A 26,384-nucleotide genomic window follows, 5' to 3' on the forward strand; every position below is an offset into this window, starting at 1 on the left:
CAAAGCCCTGTCCTACCGACCAGGAACGGTCTCCCGTTAAACGGTCGGTCCAGGACTGAAACCACTCCCACAAGTTAAAAACAAAGGGGCAATGCCAAAAAACATGGGCAGTACTTTCTAAGCTGTCACAGCCGGTCCTCGGGCACAGTCCATCACCCAATCGCCAGTGATACCTTTTTCAGATTGGTCACCAAGGCACCGTGTGCAATTCTCCACGCAAGATCACGGAGCCTGCAACCATTCAGCCTTGAATGCACCGAACGCCATACTTCGACAGGATGACGTCCCTGTACAAAAATTGCATTCAAGGCCCTATCCCGCAAGGAACTGAGAACGAGGGCCGGCCGTGACAGGTCAACAGGGGGCAACTCAATAAGAGCGGGGCAAAAAACACGCACCACTCTGCTTGGTGTGCTACTATGCGGTTCTTTGTTGTTAAACAGCGCCGGTACCCATCGACGCAAGTGCAACCCGCCCCCAAAACGTACAAAATATGAACAAGGCAACCCTGGGTCAGTTACCGCTACAAACAATTGCTTAACTAACAAACAAGTTAACTTACTTCCCAGATGAACCACCCCTAGTCCCCCCTTCTCCAGTTTTTGGTACAATACCGCCCTCTTGACCAGCTCTGTACCACCAGACCATATGAATGAAAAAATCGGCCTCTCTAACCGCACCAGGACGCGACGCGAAATAGGGTACACCGCGCCCGGGTACCACAAGATGGGCGAAACGAAACGATTAATAACAGTGACTTTCAGCAAGATCGAAAGCCAGCGGGTGCCAAAGGTTTCGAGTCTGCTCTGAAATACCTCAGCCCTCTCGTTCCAGGTGACATCACAAGGTGCATCGTAGCCGAACCATATACCATTAATTTTGATATTCTGATCCGACCACGACGCACCGAATGGTAAGTCTCTGTATCTCCAGCTACCAAGACGAAGGCCCTTTGTCTTTTCTGGATTCAATTTCGCCCCGGTAGCTCTCTCAAAAATAGATAGATCCTGCGAGAGTGCGCGAAAGGAGCCGAGACTCGAAACAATACATGTCACGTCATCTGCATATTGAGCGCATTTCACTTTGGCACCCCCTGGCACAACGAATGGAACAAGTTTGGAGTCCCTTTCCAAAAGACGAGAGAGGGACTCGCTAAACAAAACATAAAGTAATGGAGACAGAGGGCACCCCTGGCGCACCCCCCTCTCTACGTTAAAAACCTCCGAACAAAACCCATTTACGATAACAGGACTGTAACTTTGTTGATACAAAACAGAAATCCATTTACGAAAATTTGGGTGCAACTGAAACGTCTCCAATACATTCATTAAAAAACCGCGATCCACCATGTCAAAGGCCTTCTGCTGGTCCAGAGACACTAATGCACATGGCAGATCACGCTCAATAACAAAGTCGGTCAAGTCGCGCATCAACCACAAGTTCTGCTGGATGCAATGACCCTTCACTGCACAAGTATGGAGATCACCAACAAGATGCGGCATAGCCAGTGCAAGGCGGTTGCACAAAGCCTTAGCCAGCAACTTGTAGTCCACATTTTACCAAGGTGATCGGACGCTTGTTATGGGGATCCAAGGGGTCCCCAGACTTTGGCAGCAAAGTAATCATGCCCAGACGTTGACTTTGGTTTAACAGTCCGTTTTGGAAGGCGTCCTCGAAAACGGCTCTGATGTCGGGTCCTATTATTGCCCAGAAGGTTCGGTAGAACTCCCTCGGAAGCCCGTCCGAACCCGGGGACTTGTCATTCTTCATCTTCGAAAGCGCCTTCCAAAGCTCAACAGTGGTTATTCCGCCCCCAAAATATCATTGACATCGTGGGGAACGGTTTTTGAGATTCCCCTCAATAAATCAGACTGTGCCGACAAGTCGACATTGCCACGCGTAAACAAACTCGAATAATACTCTTTATATACGCGGACAATGCCGTGAGGGTCACTGACCACGGTCCCATCGGTAGCGCGCACAGACGGGACGCGTCTGTCACCCGCCGATGAGCCAACGGACTGGTAAAACCTCAGTGAAGGGCGCTCCTCGGCTTCCACCGCTTCGACACGGGCCCTGACGCGGGCACCGTGGTACTTTTCATCGAGATAAGTCTGCAAAGCGATGACTGCCGAAGGGTCGCCAAACTTCACCTCCGCGCACAGCTTCGAGAATTTTTCTCTTCGACGCCGTGCGCGGGTCACGCAATACTGAATTGCGTAGCGTTTGATGCGCAACTTGATATCATCCCACCACTGGGATGTAGAAGCAAAGGCCGGCTTCAATGTTTGCCATCCTTTTTACCTGGTCTCGAAACCCTGGCGGAACTCTGCCTCGCCAAGAATCCGACAGTTAAACTTCCATAGGCCCGGCCCGATCGGGAAAATAGAAGGCAAAACAAAACGTGCTACTACAGTGTCATGGGCAGAGAGCGGACAGCTGAGCGTCTCGCAACCCGAAAATTTAAAACTCACGGGCGCATACACTCGATCTATCCTGGAGGCATCTTCTCCGTTAGGCCTCACCCACGTATAGACCGTACTACACGGGTGCATATGCCTCCAGACATCGGCTAAAAGGTGTGCCGAAGTGAACCTGTCCAATTCTGTGATCCCAGCGTCGGGACTAGCAGACACAGAAGCCCCGAGTCTGTCAAGACCCGAGTGTGGGACACAGTTAAAGTCTCCGACCATGACACATGGAGCACTACCAGGAACAAAGAAAGGCAGTGTGTTAAAAAAATCTCGTCTAGCAGAAGGCCGATTGGGAGCATACACATTGCAAAGGGAGATGTTACCCTGTGGATACTTGAAAAGAATGCAAACCAATCGGCCCTCGTGATCCGTCTCCACCCTAGTGGCACAACCCGCCTGACGAGGTGACAGGAGGATGACAGTGCCACAGGATGAAGACGAACCAAACGAAGCATGCAGCCCACCACCCCACTCATAAGCCCATAGAGGGACATCTTCTTCCAAAATATGTGTTTCTTGCAGGCAAACGCAGTCGACTTCCATTGAAATACAATATTGGAAAATGCGACTGCGCTTGCGATGATCCCTCATGCCATTGACGTTGAAAGTGGCAACTGAAAATGTATGGGCCATAAGAGGGCAATGAGGCAAAAGTACGTCGACGACGATTCTGTAAGCTTTAAGCGCGCTCTAGACGACATATCGTCGTCGGAGTCGTCACTTGAAGCCGACCTTTTCAGTGAGGGTTCCCCCATCTCGTCGTACCAGCTCGTCCCAGTGGCACGTTTCGGCTCGACGATCCCCGAGCCCCGGAGTCACTGTCAAACATAGCCTCCGGAGACCCGACGACCGAGTCGTCGTCAGACAGAGTCTCCGGATCTGGCGATACCGGCGGCGGACTGGGGACGGAACTGGACGGGTTGATGGGGGAAGCTGGTGAAGACCCCGTGTCCGCTTCGCTGTGTGGTGGAGACGGTGCGGGCACGGGGTTGATGGGGGAAGCTGGTGGAGACTTTCTCGGTGCGGGCACGGGGTTGGGGTCTGCAACTACGGGGGAGGGTGAACCAGGTGCGGAGAGTGAATCCTCACCCGGTTCCCCCTCCTTGCGTGGAGCTTCCTCCGGGGCAGTAGGTGCGCCAGAACTTGGCGCCTTTGCTTGACCCCCACTCTTTGTCATAAAGACATAAGAGGAGGGACAAGCGCGAAAGACATGTCCCTCCTTCCCACAGAGTGAGCACACGACTTCGCTTGGGCAAGCAGAGGTATCATGCCCAAGACGAAGGCAGCGCCCACACTTTTTATTTGGGCAGCCCTTGGCTTCGTGCCCGGTCTCCCCACACCTGAAACAGGTACGGGGCTGACCGGGGTAACGCACGTGAGCTTTATGCCCGGCAATAAAAAGGAAGGAGGGAATGTCCTGCTTGAGGTCGATCCGAACCTGTCGGTGCCCGTTGAACACCCCAGGGGCCTGTGCGTAGGAGCACATTTTAATAGCCTTGACAGCCCCAAACCGACCTAAAACAGTTGCGACAAGTTCCTGACGCACCTCTAATCCTACGTGGATGACAGTTACCCATACGGAACGTTCGTATGGAGTAACTTCAACCCCACTCAGCAACGTGACACCCTTCTGCCGGGTCACGTCACTGGTAAAACGTAGATCATACGTATTACGACCCTGGAGAGCTTGTAAAGCATCAACCTCTCCAGGCACAACAACACCCTTACTCTTTGAAATACTAAGAACTTGCACCGGTGGAACCGCTTGTTCACCGGTGAAGGTCAACTTAACAATTTTGGAATCACGGCGCGATGCCATGATACCGAAGGTGGCTAGGCCACAGAGGAGTAACAAAAACAAACTAAAGACAGGTTTAAACTTAAAACGATATACGATAACTATATACAACAAACGCACACACCCGCCTGGCGGGAAGTATAGCACAGTACAGTACAGTGAGGTAAGAAAGTAGCTGTATCAGATGGAGAGCGAGAGCGAGAGCGAAAAACACGTCTGCACTCCACGAAAGCCAAAGTTGGTGTGCTAGTTGAATTAACCCTCTCATTTCTAATAATGTCACTTTCTTCCCAACATGTGTTTTCAAGAAAAGCTGCTGCCTCACGGAGATGGTTTCTCATTTGAAATGTTCCCGTGTGCCTCGTAATTGATATCAAACTTTCAACTGGGCAAATCCATTTTGTTTTTTTAAGGAAATGGATGGTCCCTCGGTTCGTTGAAGCTGCCCCCATGTAGGAAGGTGATGTAGACCCCCACTCATTAATCAGCTGCTGTGATAACAATATTCATGTGGATCGACATCGAATTTAAACTTGTGCAAGTCTTCTACAGTTCTTGAATCGTAAGTAAACTCACCGATGTCATATCGCCGGTCCTCATGAAAGACGATGAATGCTTCAACGAGAAAATAAATAAATATCATTAATAGTTCGATAAGCAGTAACATGATTAATGTTCTTCGAGATGAAACCCAATTAGATCGCTGTATATATCAGTACGGAGTGCCTGTTCATTTCACCCGTTAAATATCATTGAATACAAAATTAATAATTGTATCTGTGACGCAGTAACGATACATACAACATGGATAGAGAAATAAAAGTCTGCTCGTTACGCAATTATTGAACATGTTCATGAAGTATTTGCGTGTGAGTTGCCATCGTTTTCTACTTTGAATACAAATGATATGTTTTTTAATGATTACGTTATATCATTAAGTATTTTGCTCTTATGTGGTGTGAATTATAGATGTATTCATTTCCAGTGAATAACGTGTATTTCTCACAATCAATCAAGTGAGAAGTGTTGAAGGTACCAAACGAGTGTCACGAGGGTATTTCATGAGGGTCCCGAGAAGTGCCCTAAGAGATAGGAAACCTACAGGTAAGGGAAATTGTGATACGGAGACTAACAAATTGGAACCTCAGTAACTACCGGGTGAGCGCCACTTCTGATAGAACTGTGGTCATCTTTTGGAAAGTTCCTGATAGATGATCCTGTTTTCTACAGCATCTCTGTAAATAACGTGCCAACCGTACATCTACAAAAGAAAAAAAAATAGCCCGTGGCTGGAAAACTTAATTAGACTTTAAACAATGCGGTACATCAATAGTCGTTTAAACACCATTATGATACAATGCATCTAGATTGACAAATACCAATCAATATCTCTAGACCGCTAATACGCTACATTATAATTATAATTTTTGAAACACAAATACCAAAACGATACATCTAGAACCGTTGAAAGCAATGTGATGAAGAACCCAAAATCACTAATGATGATTAACCAATGCTAAAAAAACAATGTAGTTAATATTACTTAAGAAAAAATTAACATATACGATGTACCTCTTTAACACGACATCACAGTATCCCCAACACCAATAGGAATAGATCCATAACTTCTTAAACACCTAGACTATATCTAGAATCAATAAAATGAAAACCTAATATTACAATAAGAAACCACTCAAAGGGATATGTACAGAACCGAGGAAAGAAGAATAAAAAAATAAAAAAAAGAATCCTACGGAAAGATCAATACTTTGAAATCTCTTTCAACTTATTGGCTAGTCAGACGATGCCAAGAAACGTCTCTTAAAGCAAAATATGTTTGTGGATTTTCAGTTGGGTTTATGGTGGTTGTTAAACAGACTGGGATTGTTTTTGGTTTTGTTGACCTTTGGTCCGTGTCCGTTTTCTTTGCACGTAAAAAGCACAAAATATGATCACAAATGCTGAATGATGATATAAAAAATATCCTTAATTAGCAAACGATTATCTATAAAGCCTACTCAAATACTTAAAATGACATTTCCAGAACCATGGAAACATTTACAAACCCTTAACCATAATATAGGAGAATACAGCCATAATAAACAAAAACTTGTTATCGTCAAGTGTAAGTATTCTACCATTTGGATCTGTTTTTAAAGGTATATTTATATTAAATGCTATCATTTTCCCTTCTGTGTTTATCTTGTCATGTGATATACTTAATAACTTAAGATTACTACTGGTTATATCTTTGTCTCTTGTAATTAATGTGACCTTAAAGGGTTGTACAGAAAAAAAATCGATTATCGTTATGTATCTAACATAGTTTTAGGACTTTCAAGAATGAATAGACGATAAACTCCTCCTTCTTCATTCAAATACAGTGTAAGACAAATTTCTTTTCATTTCTGTCAAAGCTTACAAAACTCAAAATCGTTTACATCATTTGCTAAGGTCATGTGTAGTATCTGTTCTTTTCCCTTTCGAGGGGAATGGTGATGCAAACCCGACGATGATCACACAGTCACAGTCTCGATGCAAGGGGACTGGGGCTGGGAGCTGATCAGTTGTTTGGTAGTTTGGTTTCGTGCCCAGATTCTTTCCTGGGCGGCTTTTCCTTAATAAAAAGCATTAAGCATACTTGACGGCCTGAACCGTTCGCCTGATGTATAATTTATACATGCATGGTCTTCACTTGACCGTCTATACTATGGTGCTTAATATTCATTTCCTTGTTTTTTGTGACAGCATATTAATTGATATTTTAATAGGGTATACATAAGAAATTTCTCCGAACGATTAAGCGTTTTATTACAATTGTTATATTATGACTTTGAAAAGAATAGAAATACACACACAATGCCAGCTGCGTATAATTAGAAACACTGTTCAAATCAGCATATATAAACTCTCAAGAATAGGTGTTTTCGTTTAACGAATATGACACAGAATCACTTTATACTTTCACTTATCCAGGTAACAATAGACTATTCACACTTTGTAGATTTTTACTTTCCCCTCTGTGAATAAATTTGAACAATATGAAAAATGAACAATATTTAGAGGCTTTATTGATGCATATTTCTCACTGATCAAAGATACTAACAAAATGCATACATACACGTATCATTTGATAGGGGTTCACTATTTATACGTATAATCTACCTTTAGTCAATGTTTCATCTGGTTTAACAGTCTATGGGAATCTTAAAATATGAAATGCTATAAGACAAGACACGATTCACTTCATACCACTTTACAATGAATATGTTGAAAATTCTATTGCCAACGTTCACAAGGTTGTAGTCACATCCAAGAACCTTATTTGATATACTTTGAGGAAAGCGTAGTGATGACTGCTGCTTAAAGTAAACATGCACCCAATATTATGAAGCAATCGAAGCGTTTTACTATTCAATTTATATTATTGTATACTCGTAGACCCCAATACATCCGGCAACAATATAAAAGATGTGCACCGTAAGGTTTTTCCTTAATGAGGATTGCTACTAAATTCAGTTCAACATATATTCAACTGTTTTTAAGCGGTTCGTTAACTTTTCGCAGACCTATTCTGCAATGTCACTTTCCAGTTAGGAGTTAAGGATTGAAAAACCCAAATTCTATATGTAAAAAGGACAATCTCCGTTTTTATTACTCTGCTTTGGTATTAGTAACTATTGAATCAATGATCCATCAGAAAAATGTACGGGCAGATATGTCACCGTTAAGGTACATGTTCGGTGACGTTCAACTATAATCGTAGTACTAAATAATATTTACATGAAAGTAAAATATTCCACATCCCAAATATCTCACAACCGAAAACAATCTTTTCATCTGACAGTAGCTTCATTTTGTCAAACAAATCCATTCAGTGCTCTCGGGGAAAGACATTATCAGGAACATATCGACGAATTATGCAAGATTACAAAAATCTCCAACTGCTTGTACAAGCTGTATGTTACCTACCGCAGATTAATGTTGCAGTGTCGCGTTCCTGTAGAATGTTTAGGGCTGGAAATCCTCCGTGAGAGTATCTTCTTGAAATAAATAACGATTGAATCCATATCTGAAAAAGCATTCCATCGTGCACAAACGTACGGACAGATATGTCTCCGGTGTCACACAGCTCGGTAACATTCCACTCAAATCTAAGTACATCTATATGATATTTATATGAAGAAGAAATATCAGAGAAGGCAACGTCAAATCATAAACGTCGAACGAGAACAGGTTGACCTGATAGTTGATCCATCTTTACTATAAAAATAACAATAAGTTCCCTTTGGAAAACGACGCTAGCAGGAACATTACGAAGAATAATATAGAAAATGTAAAATCACTACATTGAACGATTTTGTTTCAATATTTATTCAACTGTCTTTAAGCTGTGCGTTAACGATGTTGCCGCAAACTCTTTTTACAATGGCCCGTTCCGTTAAATGATTAGGATTGAACTACCCAAATTCGTTTAAATATTATCTAAGTACTATATAATATTTACATGGAGAGAGAAACTCACCTCCTACAACCAAAGAACAAACTGTTGATCTGATAGTTGGTCCTCCTTGACAATAAAACTATAAACATTTATCCGGGAAATATCGTTAGCAGGAACAAAACAAAGATTAAACCAGAAAAATGGAAATTCTGTGCATAATAAAATTTTAGTTAAATTAGAATCGAAAACAAATCATGAACTTACGATGGATAATCTCCATGTGAGTATTCTGCTTGGAAGGTGTAACGCTTGAATCTATGATACATATCCACAAACAACTGATTGTACGCAATATTACGACCAATTTTGTCTCCGCTGTGAGTCGTCCCCATGAGTTTAAACACTTAACGAAGTACTATATAATACTTTTATGAACAGGAAATATTTGTAAAGGCATCCTATAATACACAAAATACACAGATACACAATCAGCATGCGGAACGTTTCTCTAGCAGGAGCATTACGAAGAGGAAGACAGGAAAGGTAAAATATCCATATTGATAGATTTCAGATCGATGAATCATCAAATGTGTTCATGTTGTGCGTTAGTAACAGAGAATGAATTATTTTGTCTCATTTTTTACATGACTAGGCTTGAACCACATGAACGTTTGACTGATATTCTCCGTGTGAATATTTACTTGGAATAAAGAACGATTGAAGTTATCATCCATATAGAAAGGAACATTTCATTTGTACACAAAAGTACGAACAAATATGTAGCCGCTCTGTGATATCTCTGTGATGTTCAACTATAATCTAAGTACTATATAATATATATGGCAAATCTACATAAAGGCAAATTCTAGTTCAATCTATCTGCGACTCCTTTATACGATTGACTTTCATGGCTACCCACAAATTATTGTTGCAGTGCTGCGTTCCTGTTTAAGGTTTTGGATTGAAAAAAACATTACAGTTGGTAATATCCTTGTGAGTATATACTTGAACAAATAAAGATTTTTATCCAGTATCCATATAGAAAAGTGTATTCCATTGTATATGTATGTAAGGACGGTTCAATTCTTGTCTGACTTTTGTGAAGAGGAAACATCAGAGAAGAGTAATGTCCTACAATCGAATAAGAACAGGTTGAACTGAAAGCTGGTAAATCTTGCCAATAAAAATATAAGTCAGGAAAACCAGTAACATGACGGAGAATGAAACAGAAAAAAGGTAATAGGTCACTAAATTTTCAAGAATTTACTTCGAAATATATTATTTCACATTTAAGCTGCGAGTTACAGCCGTTCCTGCAGACGACTTACTTTGCAATGTCGCGTTCCAGTTAAAGGTTATGAATGAAAATACAATGAATAATCTACTTTCGTGTCTCCGATTGTACGCAACACTACGGTCAGATTTGTATCCGGAAGTAGTCATTCCCATGAGTTTCAACACTAATCCATTGCAAGTTCTATAAAATATTTTTTATGAAAAGGAAATACTTGAAACGGCGGAGTGACATATACAACCAAACAACATATTGTTGATATAAAGTAAAGCCATTGACAACAAGTCAAATCAACTTGCGGAAAATGTCTCTAACATGGAAGTATGGTATATAATCTCCCCTCCAAACTGCATAAAGCATCGTCGCATTGTAGGGTTGCAAATGTTCGATTGATAATCTCAGTGTAAGTATCTACTTGAATATATGACCCATAGCGGAAAGAGCATCCTAATGTAGACAAAAGGCAGATAGATATGTTCTGGTCTGGGATATATCGGTGAAGCTCAACTCTATTTTATATACTATATAATATTTATTCGAAAAGGAATATATAGAAAAGCCAAGTTACGCAACTGAAAGATAAGCGAATAACAATATTTAGATTGGACAGTTGTTCCATCTTGACAATAGAAAATTAAAATCATTATTCTTGGAAAAATAACGCATTTACACGACAATTTCGAGGAATAAAATAGAAACTTTAATTCCGCGCTGTCAGTATATTGCTTTGTAGTTGAAATTTTGGGATTGATAAAACGAACATTTATGGAAGAATGATGGATAATCTAATGAAGTGCCCCCCCCCAATCCCCACCACTCCTCCAAATTAAGTAACGGTTTGCCCAAGAAAAAGACAATTACGACAATTTACCCACTATAATTGGACACAAACGTAACAAATTTTGGGTAAAGTAGTTTCCCAACTTTGAGACCAGGCCAACATTTTTAATTTTAAATTGAAATTAAATTTTAACAATCCTAACATATTGTTAAAAGATGTTAACATTTTCTGCCATCGTTGAGTTATTGATGTGTTAATTATATTCAACTCAACAGCTGCTTTAATCACAGATATCTATTTTATCGCATTTTATTTATAAGATATTATATTTAAAAGATGTTAATACTATACAATATATCACTATTTAATGAAATGCAAAGAAATAATTAATGGCGTATTAACTGAAAGGTTAAATTTAAAGAAAATGAATCAAATTCGGAATTGGAAGAAGAATGTTTTTTAGATATTTCGTTCATGGAAAAGTACGATACTTTCTTTCTCCGCATAAGTTTTTAAAAACATTTGATTCCAGTGGGAAACTCACGATGACATTAACTTACTTAACATGGGATTTGTATGTATCTCATTTTGTACCTACAGATCTGTCTATACATTTCATATTTATTCTGGATAATGAACGCCAAAATACATAAAAAAGCAATGTATCATATATTTCTATTTTAAAGGTTAATTAACGATACATATATACAAGGCCTACTATGAATGAAATTATGTTTAGTTTCATTCATAGTTGAACTATATTTATGTCGATCTATAACGGATTTCTTTGCTTACCTGTAGACATATACGATGATTATCACAGACAGGACGAGTACTACCGCAATTACGATCATCACTAACTTCATTATGTTGTTCGTGTCTGTAGAGATGACTACGTAAGTGGATTAAATTCATGACATATGGTTGAATGTTCATCGACATGACAAATTTTCTTCATAAATAATATTTGTTTGTGAAGAGTATATACTTACTTAATAAAATGAGATACATTCGATTGCTTTGCTAAGCTCTCAATGCAGTCTCAATTCAAGGATTCGTCAAACTGATTTTTTTTTTCTTTTTGCAGTAAGTAGATATATATCATCCAGTTTACTTGAATGTTTTGTACACTCCGCTAACATATTTATATAGGATAAGGCTCATATGATCACATTGATTATTATAGGGGTATGCTTCTTACAAATCGTATATCTACAGACAAATTGCTCCAATTTCCGACCCGTGGCTCATTTGTCATAGACGCCGACAACGTAATATGAACCATTGAATAATTAATTGACAAATTGTTACTCTCATAATTACATATATTAAATGGTGAATCTCACAGCACCTCATATCAAATGTTACCCTGTGGTACCAATCGACCCTCCACCCACCGACCAAATGGAAACGTCGCATTTGATATTCCGTTTGCCCTTAAGTACGTCGTTCAATGTGTGATTTATGTGGTTATCGACTCTCTCTGCAATTATAATGATTGCTTAACTTTGGGACGCACCAGTTTCTGTTAATTAAAAGAGCCATTTATCCCGCAACGCTAACTGAGTTTTCTGAGAGAACAAAAGTTATTTGTCAATGGAGAATAACCACCAACCCATTAAATGTTGAAATGTTGTTTACTCACAACGCTCTTACTTGGTCAAACCATGGATTTACCTCCAAAGACAAACGAATGCGATCGATTTCAAGTGACAGATCGTCTTTTATAGTTAATTGATATGAAACGAAGATCACGTGACCAAGTTTTTTTTTCGTTATGGGCTTGTTTAAATAAGTATTAAAATGCTTTAAAATGTGTTCGAATTGTTTTAGAATTGTTAAAGTAGCTCTTGTAAACTTTATGGTTATGCTGATTAGAGCAGAGTGGGACTGGTCATGAGGCAGATGACTGCATCAGTAAAACTGTGGGCGGTTCTTTCTTCTTGGATATGACAGTGCCATTTGCCCAAGCAAGGTAGTTAGCTCACTGTGCGAGAAGGGAGGTCATGTTTTTGGCGCCTGCCCACTGTCATATATAGCAAGGCGAAAACGCGAGGAGCAGCAGGGGGCTAGACAGGATGAGGATGTGGAGGTCCAGGTGACCCCTGCGTGCTTTTGGCTCTTCCACAGCCTCTGTGGAAATTCCTGTTGTATCTGACCCCTTCACAAACCTGACCGATCCCCTTATGGAATGGATTGGTTTTTTGAGGTCGGGAGCCTAACCTGAAGGTTGACATCAGGTAAGGGAACAGAACCCGAAACGGTTGGAATTATCGTCATAGTCAAATGTGAGGGTGTTACATATTTCAATAGTGTAAGTATATTGATGTCGACTACGTTTGCCTTCAGGAAATCCGCATAACTGATGAGAATGCCGACTTTGTACCTATGGCTGGGGTGGTGGTCTTCATGCATCCTTTGCTACGGTCTCCCTGAATTATCCCACGTCTGAGTGGCCGTACCATTAGGATTGAGACCGATCACAAAGGTCGCTTGGTATGCGTACCGTTAAAATACCCACAAGGAAACATTACCTTATATGCCGTTTACTCGCTTAATCAATCTTCTCGCAGGGAGGACTTTTTGAGACCCTGTCATCCTTTTATCTGGCAGTGCACCTTTTGTCGTGGTCGGAGATTTTAATTGGGAGGCCGATACAAGGGTTGATAGGATTAATTACTCGCAATTTTCAAGTTTGCCTACCTTCATTGTCAGTTGGATAGTTTTATATCGTATCGTCGTTCGGTAGGTGTTTTGAGGTGCTTTAGCTCTAGAGGTCATAAATTATCTTGGGTGAGACCAAATGGGTCTGATGCTTACAGGTTTTTTTAATTGCGATATTATAAGTTGCACGTATTCCAATAATGATGTTGTGGTAGCTAAGTTTATTCTTCCATCTTCCCTGTGGTAAGGTGATTGTGAAAAGTTAATTGTCATATCTTATGGGAAAGACAGTTTATTCATGGATAAGAATACAGGTACACGGGATGTTGTACCTTGAAGCAAGCCTTTGTCTTTAACAGGCTGGTGGGAGGATATCAAGTTGCGCATCATACGATATGCTGTGGAGTACTGTGTAGCCAAACCTCGTCGTCGGAGAGAGGATTATTCGAACCTCTGCGCAAGTGTCAAACGTGAGGTTCCCTCCATGGATGCCGCTATAAAGAAATACATTAATGCAAAATGACATTAAGCGCGTGGAAGCGGAGGATCAACCATCACTTATTTTTTACCGAACAGCTCAGAGGTCGTCTCTTCACAAACGTGTTTCAGCTGTCTGTAATACGAGTAGGAAAACCTTTCGTGAATGTCAATGGTCAACTGGGTGCTTACTTTACGACAGCCGAACTTGGATGGCGTTGTCAAAAATAAAGAATGGCAAACCTCCTGGATTGGATGGGCAACATGGGTAATTTTACCGATCATTATTGTCGATCATCGCATCGAATATTAAGACTGTCTTTGGCAGCGCCTTCGAAATCCGAGTACTCGAGTACTTCATCAAAATTATCATACTTGGATTTCTATTTCATACACCAGAAGTTTACGTTTTAATATTAATAACAGGCACTGTGCGTATTCCATTTGTGTGGGGAGGTGGGTCCGTCAAGGATGCCCTTTTTTCCAACTGCTTTTTGTTTAGTTAGTAAGACAATCTCACATATGTTTAATGAAGATGTGCTATTCATTCCTTTTGTATTGCCGGGTGATAAGAGAGTCAAATGCGTGCAATACGCAGATGATGTGAAATGTACGTTTTCAAGTTTGCCCTCTTCCAATGCCCTGTCTGAAAACCTGATGGTGTTTCAGCAAACTACCGGGGCAAAGGACCTTCGTCTTGGTAGCTGGCGATTCGGGCCTCTGCCTTTCAGAGCGTTATGGTCGGATTATAATATCAAAACCAATGGTTCGGCTGTGAGGTTTGGGTATAGTTCATTTGCCTAACAAACTCGTATATGGTTACTTAATGCCATGTGTGGATTTGTCTCGGCCTTCTAATATTCAGAAGGTCATATTTGAGCATTAAACCGAGCTGTCTGTACAGAATCGTCATTCTACAAATGTATGGCGATCTATTTATCCAAGGTTACATAATGCTAGGCTTCGTGACCTAGGTTGTGGACTGGTACTTGGGGCCCTGGTCAGCAACTTACCACTGGCGCCTGGGTGACAAATTATGCCAGAGAAACTGCTGCAATAGCCTTAAAAGCATTGTACATGTGTTTTGGACTGTGACTTTGTTTTTCGACTGTGGGAGTGGGTTTCAGGGACAGAATTACTGGTGACCGTTCACGGTCTGTGGGGCATAGTTTTTGTATTACACGGGATTGATCCCCGAATTGTCCTCTGACTGTGATTCGTATTTTCTGTTTTGTACCGCTTCAAATTATAAACATGTATGACGTAATAGATCAAAATAGTGTTTGTGAGACGGTCGATCAGTGGGATCTGATTCTTGCAGCAGTGAAAAGTGATCAAAATACAGGCCGATTTTCACCGCCTGTCGAGACCTCTTTCTAAAGCCGTTGGTGTTCGGGTTTGAGGGAACGTTAGGCCTGCGGGGGCCGTTTGTAGAGGTTTCGTGTTTAGTTCGGATGGGGGACTGGGATGGTTCAGGTGAGTGTGTGGTAATTGTTCGTTGCTGATTGTTTTATTTCTGTGCGGGAAAGGGTTTGGTTTCTGGGCGGAGCACGTAAAAAACACATCTAAAGTAAGGCTTAGTAGTACTAAGACGTTGGTCAACATATTGGTTACAATAAGTACCTTGAACACGAATTGAATATACTTAGGAATAGTCACGGGTGCTTGAATGTGTAAATATCGTACTGAGATGAGCTAATGGATATGTGCATAAACATAATGTCATCTTATCCCCGTTCACGAGAATGGTTATATGAATGGTTTTGTATCAGTGTTTATTGCGGCAAACGGCCAAAATCGTTTCCATATTCCCCTTGTCACTTGTGCACACCGATACACCAATTTGCAAAACATCACAGGTGTAAATCGTAAATTTTAGAATCCGTCTCTCGTCATTGGTAATTGGAACAGTGTTACATAAAATGTTTATCTATGTTGGACGATTTGAATGAATTAAAAAGCGTTGATGTGGATTGTGTTCTAAGTAACCGCTGAACCGTGAGCTCTGTATGGATGGTGTAAAATAATAAGTGTTTTATTGGATTTGCTACTTGTTTGGGTGGTTGGTTGTTTGATTAGTTGGTTGATTGATTGTATTGACTTATAATTAGCAACTTATTCATCTGAACAAACTCATAAAACATGTTATGTTTATAAGCGTTCATGCAAAGCTGAGGATAATACAATAGATAATACAATACAAAGAACTATCCAAGAATTATTAAAACGGTATAATGAACTAATCTAAGTAGTGTTATAGCTGATAAGAAAATTATTTCTTTGCTCAGAACACAAAACTACACTTTAACCCCAATGGCTCTGTTTCATCACTAGAGTATCACTAATAGCAAAACGATACTTGAAGAAACGCTAAAATATATTCTCTTCTGTCAGTCTTGGGGACGAGATATGACATCCTTTGACTTACCGGGATCATCTTTCGGAATATCAAAGGAACAACTGTTTGAGTATGGTATCGTAGACATGAAATTTAGCTCTCCTTGAGTAGCAGTGCAACCAACGGTAGAATTCACAGCACATGTAGAAATATAAACTGTAAGCTTCTTCATGTCGTCATTCTGTGAATAAGATTTGTAGTACGAACAGTCATTTGGTTCTATCATATCTAAAACCACTGAAGGGTAAGCATCCGAGACTGAGCAAACAATGGAAAACCTGTATATACTGGAGCCTGTGGATAAGATTTGTTTTTCACAGAGAAGAGGTGTGGATGGTTGGTAAATAGTAAACAGACGGTAGTTGTGTTGTACAATTGCCTCTTCAGTCGTCTCTTCAATCAAAGTCACGTGATACGACCCACAATCCTCTGCTCCCATGTCATCAATCGTAAACGAAAGCGCAGCAGCAACGTCTTCTAAATCATCGTTGGGAGTTTTGTCTTCTTGTAGATATATTCGTATGACTTCAAAACTATAACGATCCACCGTGTGACTGTCCCGATACCAGAACTTTCCTTTGTATTTATAGATCCCTCGAGAAGATGTATCATCGACATAGTTCATGCTCAGACTCAGAGAACTTTTGTAATTTCCATAGATGGGGACATCAGGAAACGAAAAGTCACATCCTGCAATAACATAGCAATCTGTTGACTTGTTTGTATCCGGTCCGTCAATGCAATGAAAGCTACAACCGACGATGTCTGATGGAACAAATTGATTGCATGTAAAGATGCATGGGTAACCGAGAGTTTGAATGTTAATAACATATGTGAGTAAGTAAGTCGTAAATGTTTTTATCGTTATCAATAACTGGACACGCTGCACACGCTTTGACGTGTCATTTCATATAAGTCTTTTGATTGCTTTCTTTTCTTCTCTCATTCCCTCTATTTGTGAAAACCCTATATGATTTATCAACAACTGACCGGTCGAACCGGTGAACTGACCGGTCGGCTAATCGGGGGATGTACAAGAGCTTAAAGATATATGCGACTCACTAGCCAAGATAGTTTCTATATATAAGAGGCTAGGAAACATTTAGGGTTTCTAGGAACTATTTAAACCTGACTTTTATCCAAGAAAAAAAAAACTTTTTGTTCAACATTGATAAATTTACCAGAAATTATATTGCTTTTATTGACGTTTGCACTCGGGTATAAAAATATGGTATATATAAGGGAAAAATCTACGCTATGACTGTCATTGTCTTTAAACCTTCAAAATGTGAGTTAAAAAGGCAAATGCATTGTAATCATACTGCAGATACATAAATTTGAGACAAAAAATAACACAATGAGAAAATTATTCTTTGTTTGTACCAACTTATGTATTTCATGTTATATTTTATCTACATGACCATAAACTGAAATTTAGTAGGTTAATTTCTTACATGAATAAAGGAAGAAAAATACCTCTTGTCCCTGTACAAAAGTGAATCAGTGAAACAAATACACCCCACAACTGCAAGGGAGTGTCATTTAGCACCAAGAAGAAACACCATTAATGGCTTACAATACAGTTCTGAGGGGCGTACCAATACGCCCCGCTACTGGTTGGAGTGTCATTTAGCACCAAGAAGTAACAACATTTAGTGGCTTGCAATACAGTTCTGAGGGGCGTACCAATACGCCCCACTACTGGTTGGAGTGTCATTTAGCACCAAGAAGAAACACCATTAATGGCTTACAATACAGTTCTGAGGGGCGTACCAATATGCCCCGCTACTGGTTGGAGTGTCATTTAGCACCAAGAAGTAACAAAATTTAGTGGCTTGCAATACAGTTCTAATGGGCGTACCAATACGCCCCGCTACTGGTTGGAGTGTCATTTAGCACCAAGAACTAACACCATTAAGGGGCGTACCAATACGCCCCGCTACTGGTTGGAGTGTCATTTAGCACCAAGAAGTAACAAAATTTAGTGGCTTGCAATACAGTTCTAAGGGGCGTACCAATACGCCCCGCTAATGGTTGGAGTGTCATTTAGCACCAAGAACTAACACCATTAAGGGGCGTACCAATACGCCCCGCTACTGGTTGGAGTGTCATTTAGCACCAAGAAGTAACAAAATTTAGTGGCTTGCAATACAGTTCTAAGGGGCGTACCAATACGCCCCGCTAATGGTTGGAGTGTCATTTAGCACCAAGAACTAACACCATTAAGGGGCGTACCAATACGCCCCGCTGCTGGTTGGAGTGTCATTTAGCACCAAGAAGTAACAAAATTTAGTGGCTTGCAATACAGTTCTAAGGGGCGTACCAATACGCCCCGCTAATGGTTGGAGTGTCATTTAGCACCAAGAACTAACACCATTAAGGGGCGTACCAATACGCCCCGCTGCTGGTTGGAGTGTCATTTAGCACCAAGAAGTAACAAAATTTAGTGGCTTGCAATACAGTTCTAAGGGGCGTACCAATACGCCCCGCTAATGGTTGGAGTGTCATTTAGCACCAAGAACTAACACCATTAAGGGGCGTACCAATACGCCCCGCTACTGGTTGGAGTGTCATTTAGCACCAAGAAGTAACAAAATTTAGTGGCTTGCAATACAGTTCTAAGGGGCGTACCAATACGCCCCGCTAATGGTTGGAGTGTCATTTAGCACCAAGAACTAACACCATTAAGGGGCGTACCAATACGCCCCGCTGCTGGTTGGAGTGTCATTTAGCACCAAGAAGTAACAAAATTTAGTGGCTTGCAAAACAGTTCTGAGAGGTGTACCAAAACGCCCCGCTAATGGTTGGAGAGTCATTTAGCACCAAGAAGTTACACCATTAGTTCTGAAATAATATAATAACACCATTAGGTGGCTAAGAATGCAGTTCTGAAGACCGATACACCCCTACTGCTCGGAGTGTCAGTTAGCAATAAGAAATTACATCATTAATAACAACAATAAGTGGCTTACAATGCAGTTCTGAAGGATGTACTATTCAGACCCTCAGATTGCTCTAATGGGCATACTGATACCCCTACTAATAATTTTTCACCAAAAAAATACAATAATAAGAGAAAGTCACTGTAACCTTACCCCCCCCTCCCCCCCCCCCTTTTTATTTCACACACACTTAAAACAAGCATTTTAGGATTTGCAGAGTAGAAGACCATGTGGCTGTTTCAGTGTTGCCACTTTCTGAACATGAACACATATACCCTACAAGACAATTAACCTCCCTGTTGTCCCCAAATGACCTTTGACCTTCACCAAAATCAATACACTTCTTTTAATCAGTGCTATACACATTTTTTTCATCCTCTGTGATCTAGGATCATCCCTAGCAACAATAGTCACATTAAGTTCTGTGCCATCATCCCATCAAAGTTTCCTTGCAATGGTTTTCCTCTTGAACGCAATGGCCAGACCAAACAGACTCAGTGTGAGCATTTCTGTGTCATCTTCAGAAAAAAAGAGAGAAATAAAACTTTATTCTACACTGACAGTCTAACCATTTTATTTATTTTTTATCTGTTGCATTGATAGTAAAAAAACAAATGAACAAAGACTGCAAATGTTTTTTGATATGATAAGTTAGCAGGACTATACTGTCATATGATTGCAGTGCTATCACTCTGCTGTCCTCTACAATCTGAGTAATACTATGACAGAGGTCACATTTCTGCCTGTATTAGTAGCCTACATGTTGTTCCCATTATACACGTGAAGATTCCATTTGAATGTAATGTGTCCCCTTGGAGTAATATTGAATTAAAACATTGAATTTAATTTGATGTGACATTTGACCCCTGTTTCTGGGGGGGGGGGGGTCTGCTAGACATAGACTTTAACCCTAAAACACCTTCATACCAAGTTTTAAGAAAATCAAGCCAGTCATTGAAGAGGACTGTTTGACATAAAATTGGACACCCCACACAGACAACTTTTACCCCTCCCTCAGTCAAACACTTCCAGTGACCATGCAATACCCCACAATGAATGACCCCTATTGGGAAAACTAACCACTACCATGGCAACTGTTGCATAATACTGTTAATGGTCCAACTGGCAAAGGAACTACAATATTGTACCTAATCCTTCCTATCAGAGTGATTAAATAACAATTATTTGAAAATTCACATACTGTAAGAGAGCGATTCTGTGTGCACAACACAAAGTTATGTGTTATGTGTAGACAAGGACTTTTCCATACACACTTTCAATGTCTTAATGCATAGGTCATTGCAACCTGAATATACAATATGGAGGAATGAGATGAATAACTGCTCGGCAAAAATTCTTCTATAAAAACAACATTCATAGTAGTCACCTTTACCTCAATGCTCATATGATGCCTGGTTTCCCCTATTTTGATGTGCTTGTTTGCTAACCAAAGTTTTGTATCTTTACATTCTTGTCTGGATTTCTCTCTCTCAGCTCCTTACAGGCTGTCAGATTGTGGATGCCACCAATAACTTCATAATGGTATCCATTTGCCTGAAAGAAAAATTTGTTACAAAATGTGAAAATGAATATATCAGTAACTTAAGTCAAAGTAGCGTAATGTCAGACTTTTGTCCTCAAAGATCAGGTGTAATTGACATGCAAACAGAAAGCCACAGGGCTTAGTGATTCCTTTGCCTATCGTTATTGTAGGGCATTGGAGGGGAGAGTTCTACTGAGTACTTGGGATCCACAGTGAAATGGAAAAAAAATCTCTTGCAACTATTAGCAAAGGAGAACTAAATGTGTACTCAAAGATATGGTGTGGACAACCCTGAGTTATCATGTTTTCAAAGGTTTTTAATATTATGATGTATGTAGGAATCCACATGTCAAGTAAAAGATCTGTTCATGTTGTTCTTCTTGTCTAGGGCTAATATTGCCATGTGCATGGTGAGGTACCATGTTCAAGAAGTTTTTCAGACTGAAATTAACTGACCTTGAGTGACCTTGACCGAAACAGCCAAAAAAAAAAGAAGACAAATGCTTAATTCCTATCAAATTTGAAATTTACCAAAACTTCACTTCTTCAGCTAGAAAAGTTGTCAGTTGTTGACCACTAGTGACCTCAAATGACCTTGACTTCTCCCAACACACTATCAGCTGAGTATTTACTAAGAGTGTCTTCATACTGAGCATTAACTTCATGCAAGCTGTACTTAGTGAGATATGTTTTCAGAATTTAACTAAAATTTACCTCAAATGACATTTGACCTCAAAAAAGTTAACATTACAGATGGCAAGTATTCAATCAGAGGAACAAATTTGACATTCTATGTAGCTTTATTCTTTGAGTTAGCTCATTCACAAAGTTTTCAGGTTTAGACCATTGGTTATCTCATATGACCTTTGGCCCCTCCCAAAGCAATAACAGTGAAGAATTTACTAAGGTGGTAGATACCGAATACATTCTTCTAATTGTTCAAAGTGTGAACTATATGTAAGCTGTACATGGTGAGATAACCTGTTAACAAAGTTTCAGATTTTTAGGTGGTGTGGACCTCAAACAATTTTTGACGTACTAAGTAACAGCAAGTGGTAAGCACTCGATTGAGGGATAAGCATACTAATTTCACTTAACCTTTACTTCAGTAAGGTCATTTATAGGGTTTATAACGGTTGACCACTGGCAATTAAATAACAATTGCAGCTGAGAATTTGCTAAGGGGTAGCTTTCTACCAAGTATGAACTTCATGCATATTGCACTTGTTGAATTATCAAAGTTTTCAAAATTTGAGCTAAGGCATCTCTCTCTCATATGCACACACAAGCAGTCACTGCTGCATGGTTTTTGATAAACAATTATGAAGCTCCATTATAAAAATCACTTTATAATCAAGTGCTGATTACTCACCGTGGGTTCTGAAAAATTCTCCAAGTTTTCCAAAGTTGTTGCTATAACAGTCAGTGGTTGATATTGTGGTTGTTAAATTCTAACATAGCCTCTTTTAGTTTGGTGAGAAATTACACATTCACTTCTCTCAACTTCCGACCAACTTCTAGATTTTCTATGTCAATATTTGCAACACCTGTGGAGAAGTAAAAACGATGGTAAGTAAATTTCTGCAAAGCTAACATCAACTGACAGGGAAATGCCATACTGTAGGTATGCAAAAGGTTTTCCGTAAACTTTGTAAAGCTAAAAATACTATTCAAACCAAATGAACACAGTGACTATAGTGATTGTTAAAGTATGTTGAAAAGCAATGTTCAATTAATGAACACATTATTAATGGGGTTCTGACCCCTCCACGATAACACTCAAATAAAAACTGATACTTCTATTGATGTTGTAAATTTCTGGTGAAAAGTCAACAGTTGAGGCAGTTCTTAATGGGCATGCAGTAGGAGGCATACAGATGGCTCAGTATGAAGGACACTGCACAGAAACTGATGTAAAATGAATTTAACAGCTGCCTACTGTCCTTTTAGTTGTGGGTTGCTGAATATTACTCATACAGTATGCGGGCCCACCATGGTAGCCACAGGAGAAAATTTTGACTAACAAAAGGCCAAAAATAGATTGCTGAAAATGGAAGATGATTGTTTTAGCATCTAGGACAAACTTTTACCAATGTTTTTTCGTGTTGAAAATTAATGCTTATTCAAATTCTCTTCAATTTTTCTTTTTGTCCAGTAAATTGGTGAACCAAAAGGTTTGGTTTTTTTTTCCCTTTGTTTTTTGGTGGGCCAGATTAGATTGTCTGGCATGCTCAATCTGGCTAATAGGGGCCCCCTGTTCTAAAACCACAACAGTTCCAATTCCTGAGGCAGTATATTGTACTGCTACCGTACCTGACAGCTTCTAAGGGTTCTCACCTAAGAATGCTGCATTAACTTCCTTCTTGATGAATTCTAAAGGGCTGACAACTGGCTGATCCTTATTACTCTTCCTCTTTTTGTGAAGCACAGGTAACTTGTGCTGAGCCTTTCTTTTCTCTTTACTTCCTGATGTTGAGGGTCTGTTTTAAAGTGGAAAAGAGCAGTTAGTAAACCTGAATATCATAATAAGCTAGTGTCCTTTGACTCCTTGGACTCCAATATCTCAACCGCAATCTTGGCCCAATGTCTGACCCAGAGGGGAGAAGGGGTACACATGAGGCTTTCACCCCCATAAAATTGAAGACTGTAAACATTTTACTGCACTGGTGCATGTCAGTCTCTGAAGCAATAATATTCCTTGTTACTATATCATATTGATTCAAAACTAATTATATAGTTGCAATAAAATTTTAGGATTTTGGAGTAGCCGACAACAGGAACGAAATTAGGATTTAGGAGCACTTCACGTTTTAACAATCTTGATATGTTAACACTATCCTGGCTTCACTGATTAAATAGGCTTAGGGCCTAGCTCTTGCTAAGTTGGAGTTGGACGTGACAATGTTATTTTCTACGAAATTTTAACAGATTTGTAGGTGCAAACAACAAAGACACACGTTGTTTTTTTTTTAAATGAAAGCTGAAGGTTAAGGAACGTGAAGCATCAATCGAATTAATCAAATAGCTGCACGAAATTAGGACTCACCTTTGATGTTGTGACCTAGCCTACACAGACTTCAATCTGGAAATAGTGTGCACGCTACCTAGGGCCTAAGTTAGAGCCCGTAGAGGCCCCTTTTCTTCTAAGTTCTATTTGAGGCGTATTACAACGAACCGAACTTGTCAGAAAAATTGGCAAAATCGCATGGTCAATAACTTCCTGGGCTCCTGCCTTTAATTGTACCGTAAATTGTCGAGAGGACTAATAAATTTAAAATGCCGGTATATCCTAGTCATTGAATCAACTTGAAGTAGGCCTAACGTTTAATACTAACTCACATCATGTAGTGTACTTCACTTGTTCACCTTTGACCCTCAAGTTTTATGTCAAATTCACGTACGTACATAATATAAGCTTAAGGAGGTAGCACTTGTATGTTACTACGCGACTGTGGTCGCCGTTTTCTTGTTCGTCGGAAAATATCACAGAAACAGATTGTAGTAGTAGAAACCGTCAGGAGTGTCACTCGTTGACTTGTTAAATGGCTGTCAGCTTTGCTTGTTATTGCACTTGCTTCAAGTAGCATTTTTTCACTCACAATCAAGTCAGAATTGATTGAAATATCTTTTCTAATCAGTTTGGGTTGTAGACAAGCCACACTACATGACACGGACGTTTTTTTCGTCAAAGTCAGTCTAGAGCAATGTATAGGGTGTCCATTATGTGCTTGCATCAACAACTTAAAAATAGTAATACACAAAATATGACGACAGATCATGAAGAAGTTCGAATTCAAGGTATAACGTTAAATGCTTGTCTACACTGCGGTTGGACACCTGCAATCACAAATAAGTTACGCTTGGCAGTTACATTAGCACACTGCGGTTCAAGCGTCCTTTGACTCGAGTCAGAGAACAATAGTATTCACTGTTGATGTCAGTTCTGTATGAAGATAAAAAACACTGATAATGTGCATTCTGACAGTTAACCCACCACAATGGAGGTTATAGGTCGGTTAATTACGCGGTGACTTGATTCGGTTTTTCAAGAATGGTATGGTTTAGACATTTTATCCTTCACTGACCTTTTCAGGTTTGCCAAGCAGAATTACCAGAGATCAATGTCTTAAACTCCAGAAGTTATAAGTACCATATATTTGTCAAAACTCCTTTTTATTCTCAGAGGGTTATGGAATAATTTGTCTGAGAAAGTTGTACTTGCAAGTAGTGTACGAACATGGGAAGTATCACTTCCTTGGTAAGAAAGGCTTTGGGTGTTCATTTAGAATATTTGAGAACAAATGGAGAGTGAATGCTTCCAGGAAAGTACTCTTTGAAAACGCCTAGCAATTTTAGCGTGCTATGATTTGGGGCGATTGGCTATGCACTTTCAATTTATTTTAAAAGCATACCCATATACATGCAAGAACCAAAAACTCCACCTGGTTATTCTTAACACAAAATATATTTCATTATACGGAAATAAGTCCAAAAATTTTCCTCACCTTAATGCTGTTTGGGATCGGCGGTATATTTCGAATCTTCATGTAATTGGTGACAAGGGCTCTTTGGTTCCAAAAGTAGAGTCCGGACAAGTCCGAAAAAAAGAAAAATCTTGAGTCTTCCTCTGCCACACACCAATTTCTTGGTCTCGTCAGTTTATAAAATTATTATTTAGGCGTTTCGAACTTTTTCGCAACTTCGGCTCTACGATTTTGCGTTTGGTGCATCCGTGCATGAGCAGTCTAACCTTGTCAGGGTATAAATACGTTGGCGGTCTGAACAACTCCCTGGTCTAACAAACGTATACGTATGTGTATGCAACTACCACAGTGAAAATTAACGATATCAAATAATAGTGCGGATGTTTGTGGTAGAAAAAAGACAACAAAGTCTGGTTGAACATCTCCACGTTTGCGGTCAACATCGAGAGGGCCGATGAAAGATGATATTACGTAATCATTCCTATCACGTTGCGTTCTCTCACACAGGAAATGAAGGTTAACGTTTTTTAAGTTGACGACATGCCATGGCCTTAGCCTTTAATTAGAACTATAGTTGTAAATAATGAAAACAGTGTGTTTGGCGAATAGGATCACGGTATGTGTATGCATGGAGGTCAAAAACAGGTAAAAAAAACAGGTAAAATGGAGGTAAAAACAGTTTAACCTCCATGGAGGTAAAAACAGTTTTCCCTCCATGGTGTATGCATGTGTGCATGCGTGAGTGTATGTATGCAATGCATGTACGTGTATAGGTATGGATGGATGGGAATAACAAAGAAGCTGCATTAAACAAATATATGATGCATTTCATTGAAAATAAGGCTGCAATAATATATATATATATATATATATATATATATATATATATATATTTATATATATATATATATATATATATATATACATAAATATATATTTCTATATATATATATATATATATACATATATATATATATATTATTATTATTATTATTATTATTATCATTATTATTATAGAAAACCAGAGAAATAAGATATGACTCATAATTGACAAATAAGGAGTAAAGTTTTAGAAAATATATTAG

General features: G+C 39.7%; 1 protein-coding gene and 1 long non-coding RNA gene across 2 annotated transcripts in view; both read right to left on the reverse strand.

Moving 5' to 3' along the window:
• Positions 1–26,384, reverse strand: part of LOC139975693 (uncharacterized) — a 153,413-nt gene that overhangs the window by 77,573 nt on the left and 49,456 nt on the right. The gene's annotated exons all lie outside the window — the stretch shown is intronic.
• LOC139975689 (uncharacterized) overlaps positions 1–26,384 on the reverse strand; it is a 53,856-nt gene that overhangs the window by 3,554 nt on the left and 23,918 nt on the right. The window contains exons 2-4 of the mRNA XM_071983799.1: positions 16,361–17,095; positions 5,428–5,533; positions 4,849–4,887 (exon numbers count right to left, since the gene is read on the reverse strand). Coding sequence (XP_071839900.1) covers positions 4,869–4,887; positions 5,428–5,533; positions 16,361–16,955 — 720 coding nt within the window. The 5' untranslated portion in view covers positions 16,956–17,095 and the 3' untranslated portion in view covers positions 4,849–4,868. The remainder of the gene's footprint in view (positions 1–4,848; positions 4,888–5,427; positions 5,534–16,360; positions 17,096–26,384) is intronic.

Source organism: Apostichopus japonicus, chromosome 11, assembly GCF_037975245.1.
Source record: "Apostichopus japonicus isolate 1M-3 chromosome 11, ASM3797524v1, whole genome shotgun sequence".
In the NCBI taxonomy this organism is placed as follows: Eukaryota; Metazoa; Echinodermata; class Holothuroidea; order Aspidochirotida; family Stichopodidae; genus Apostichopus; species Apostichopus japonicus.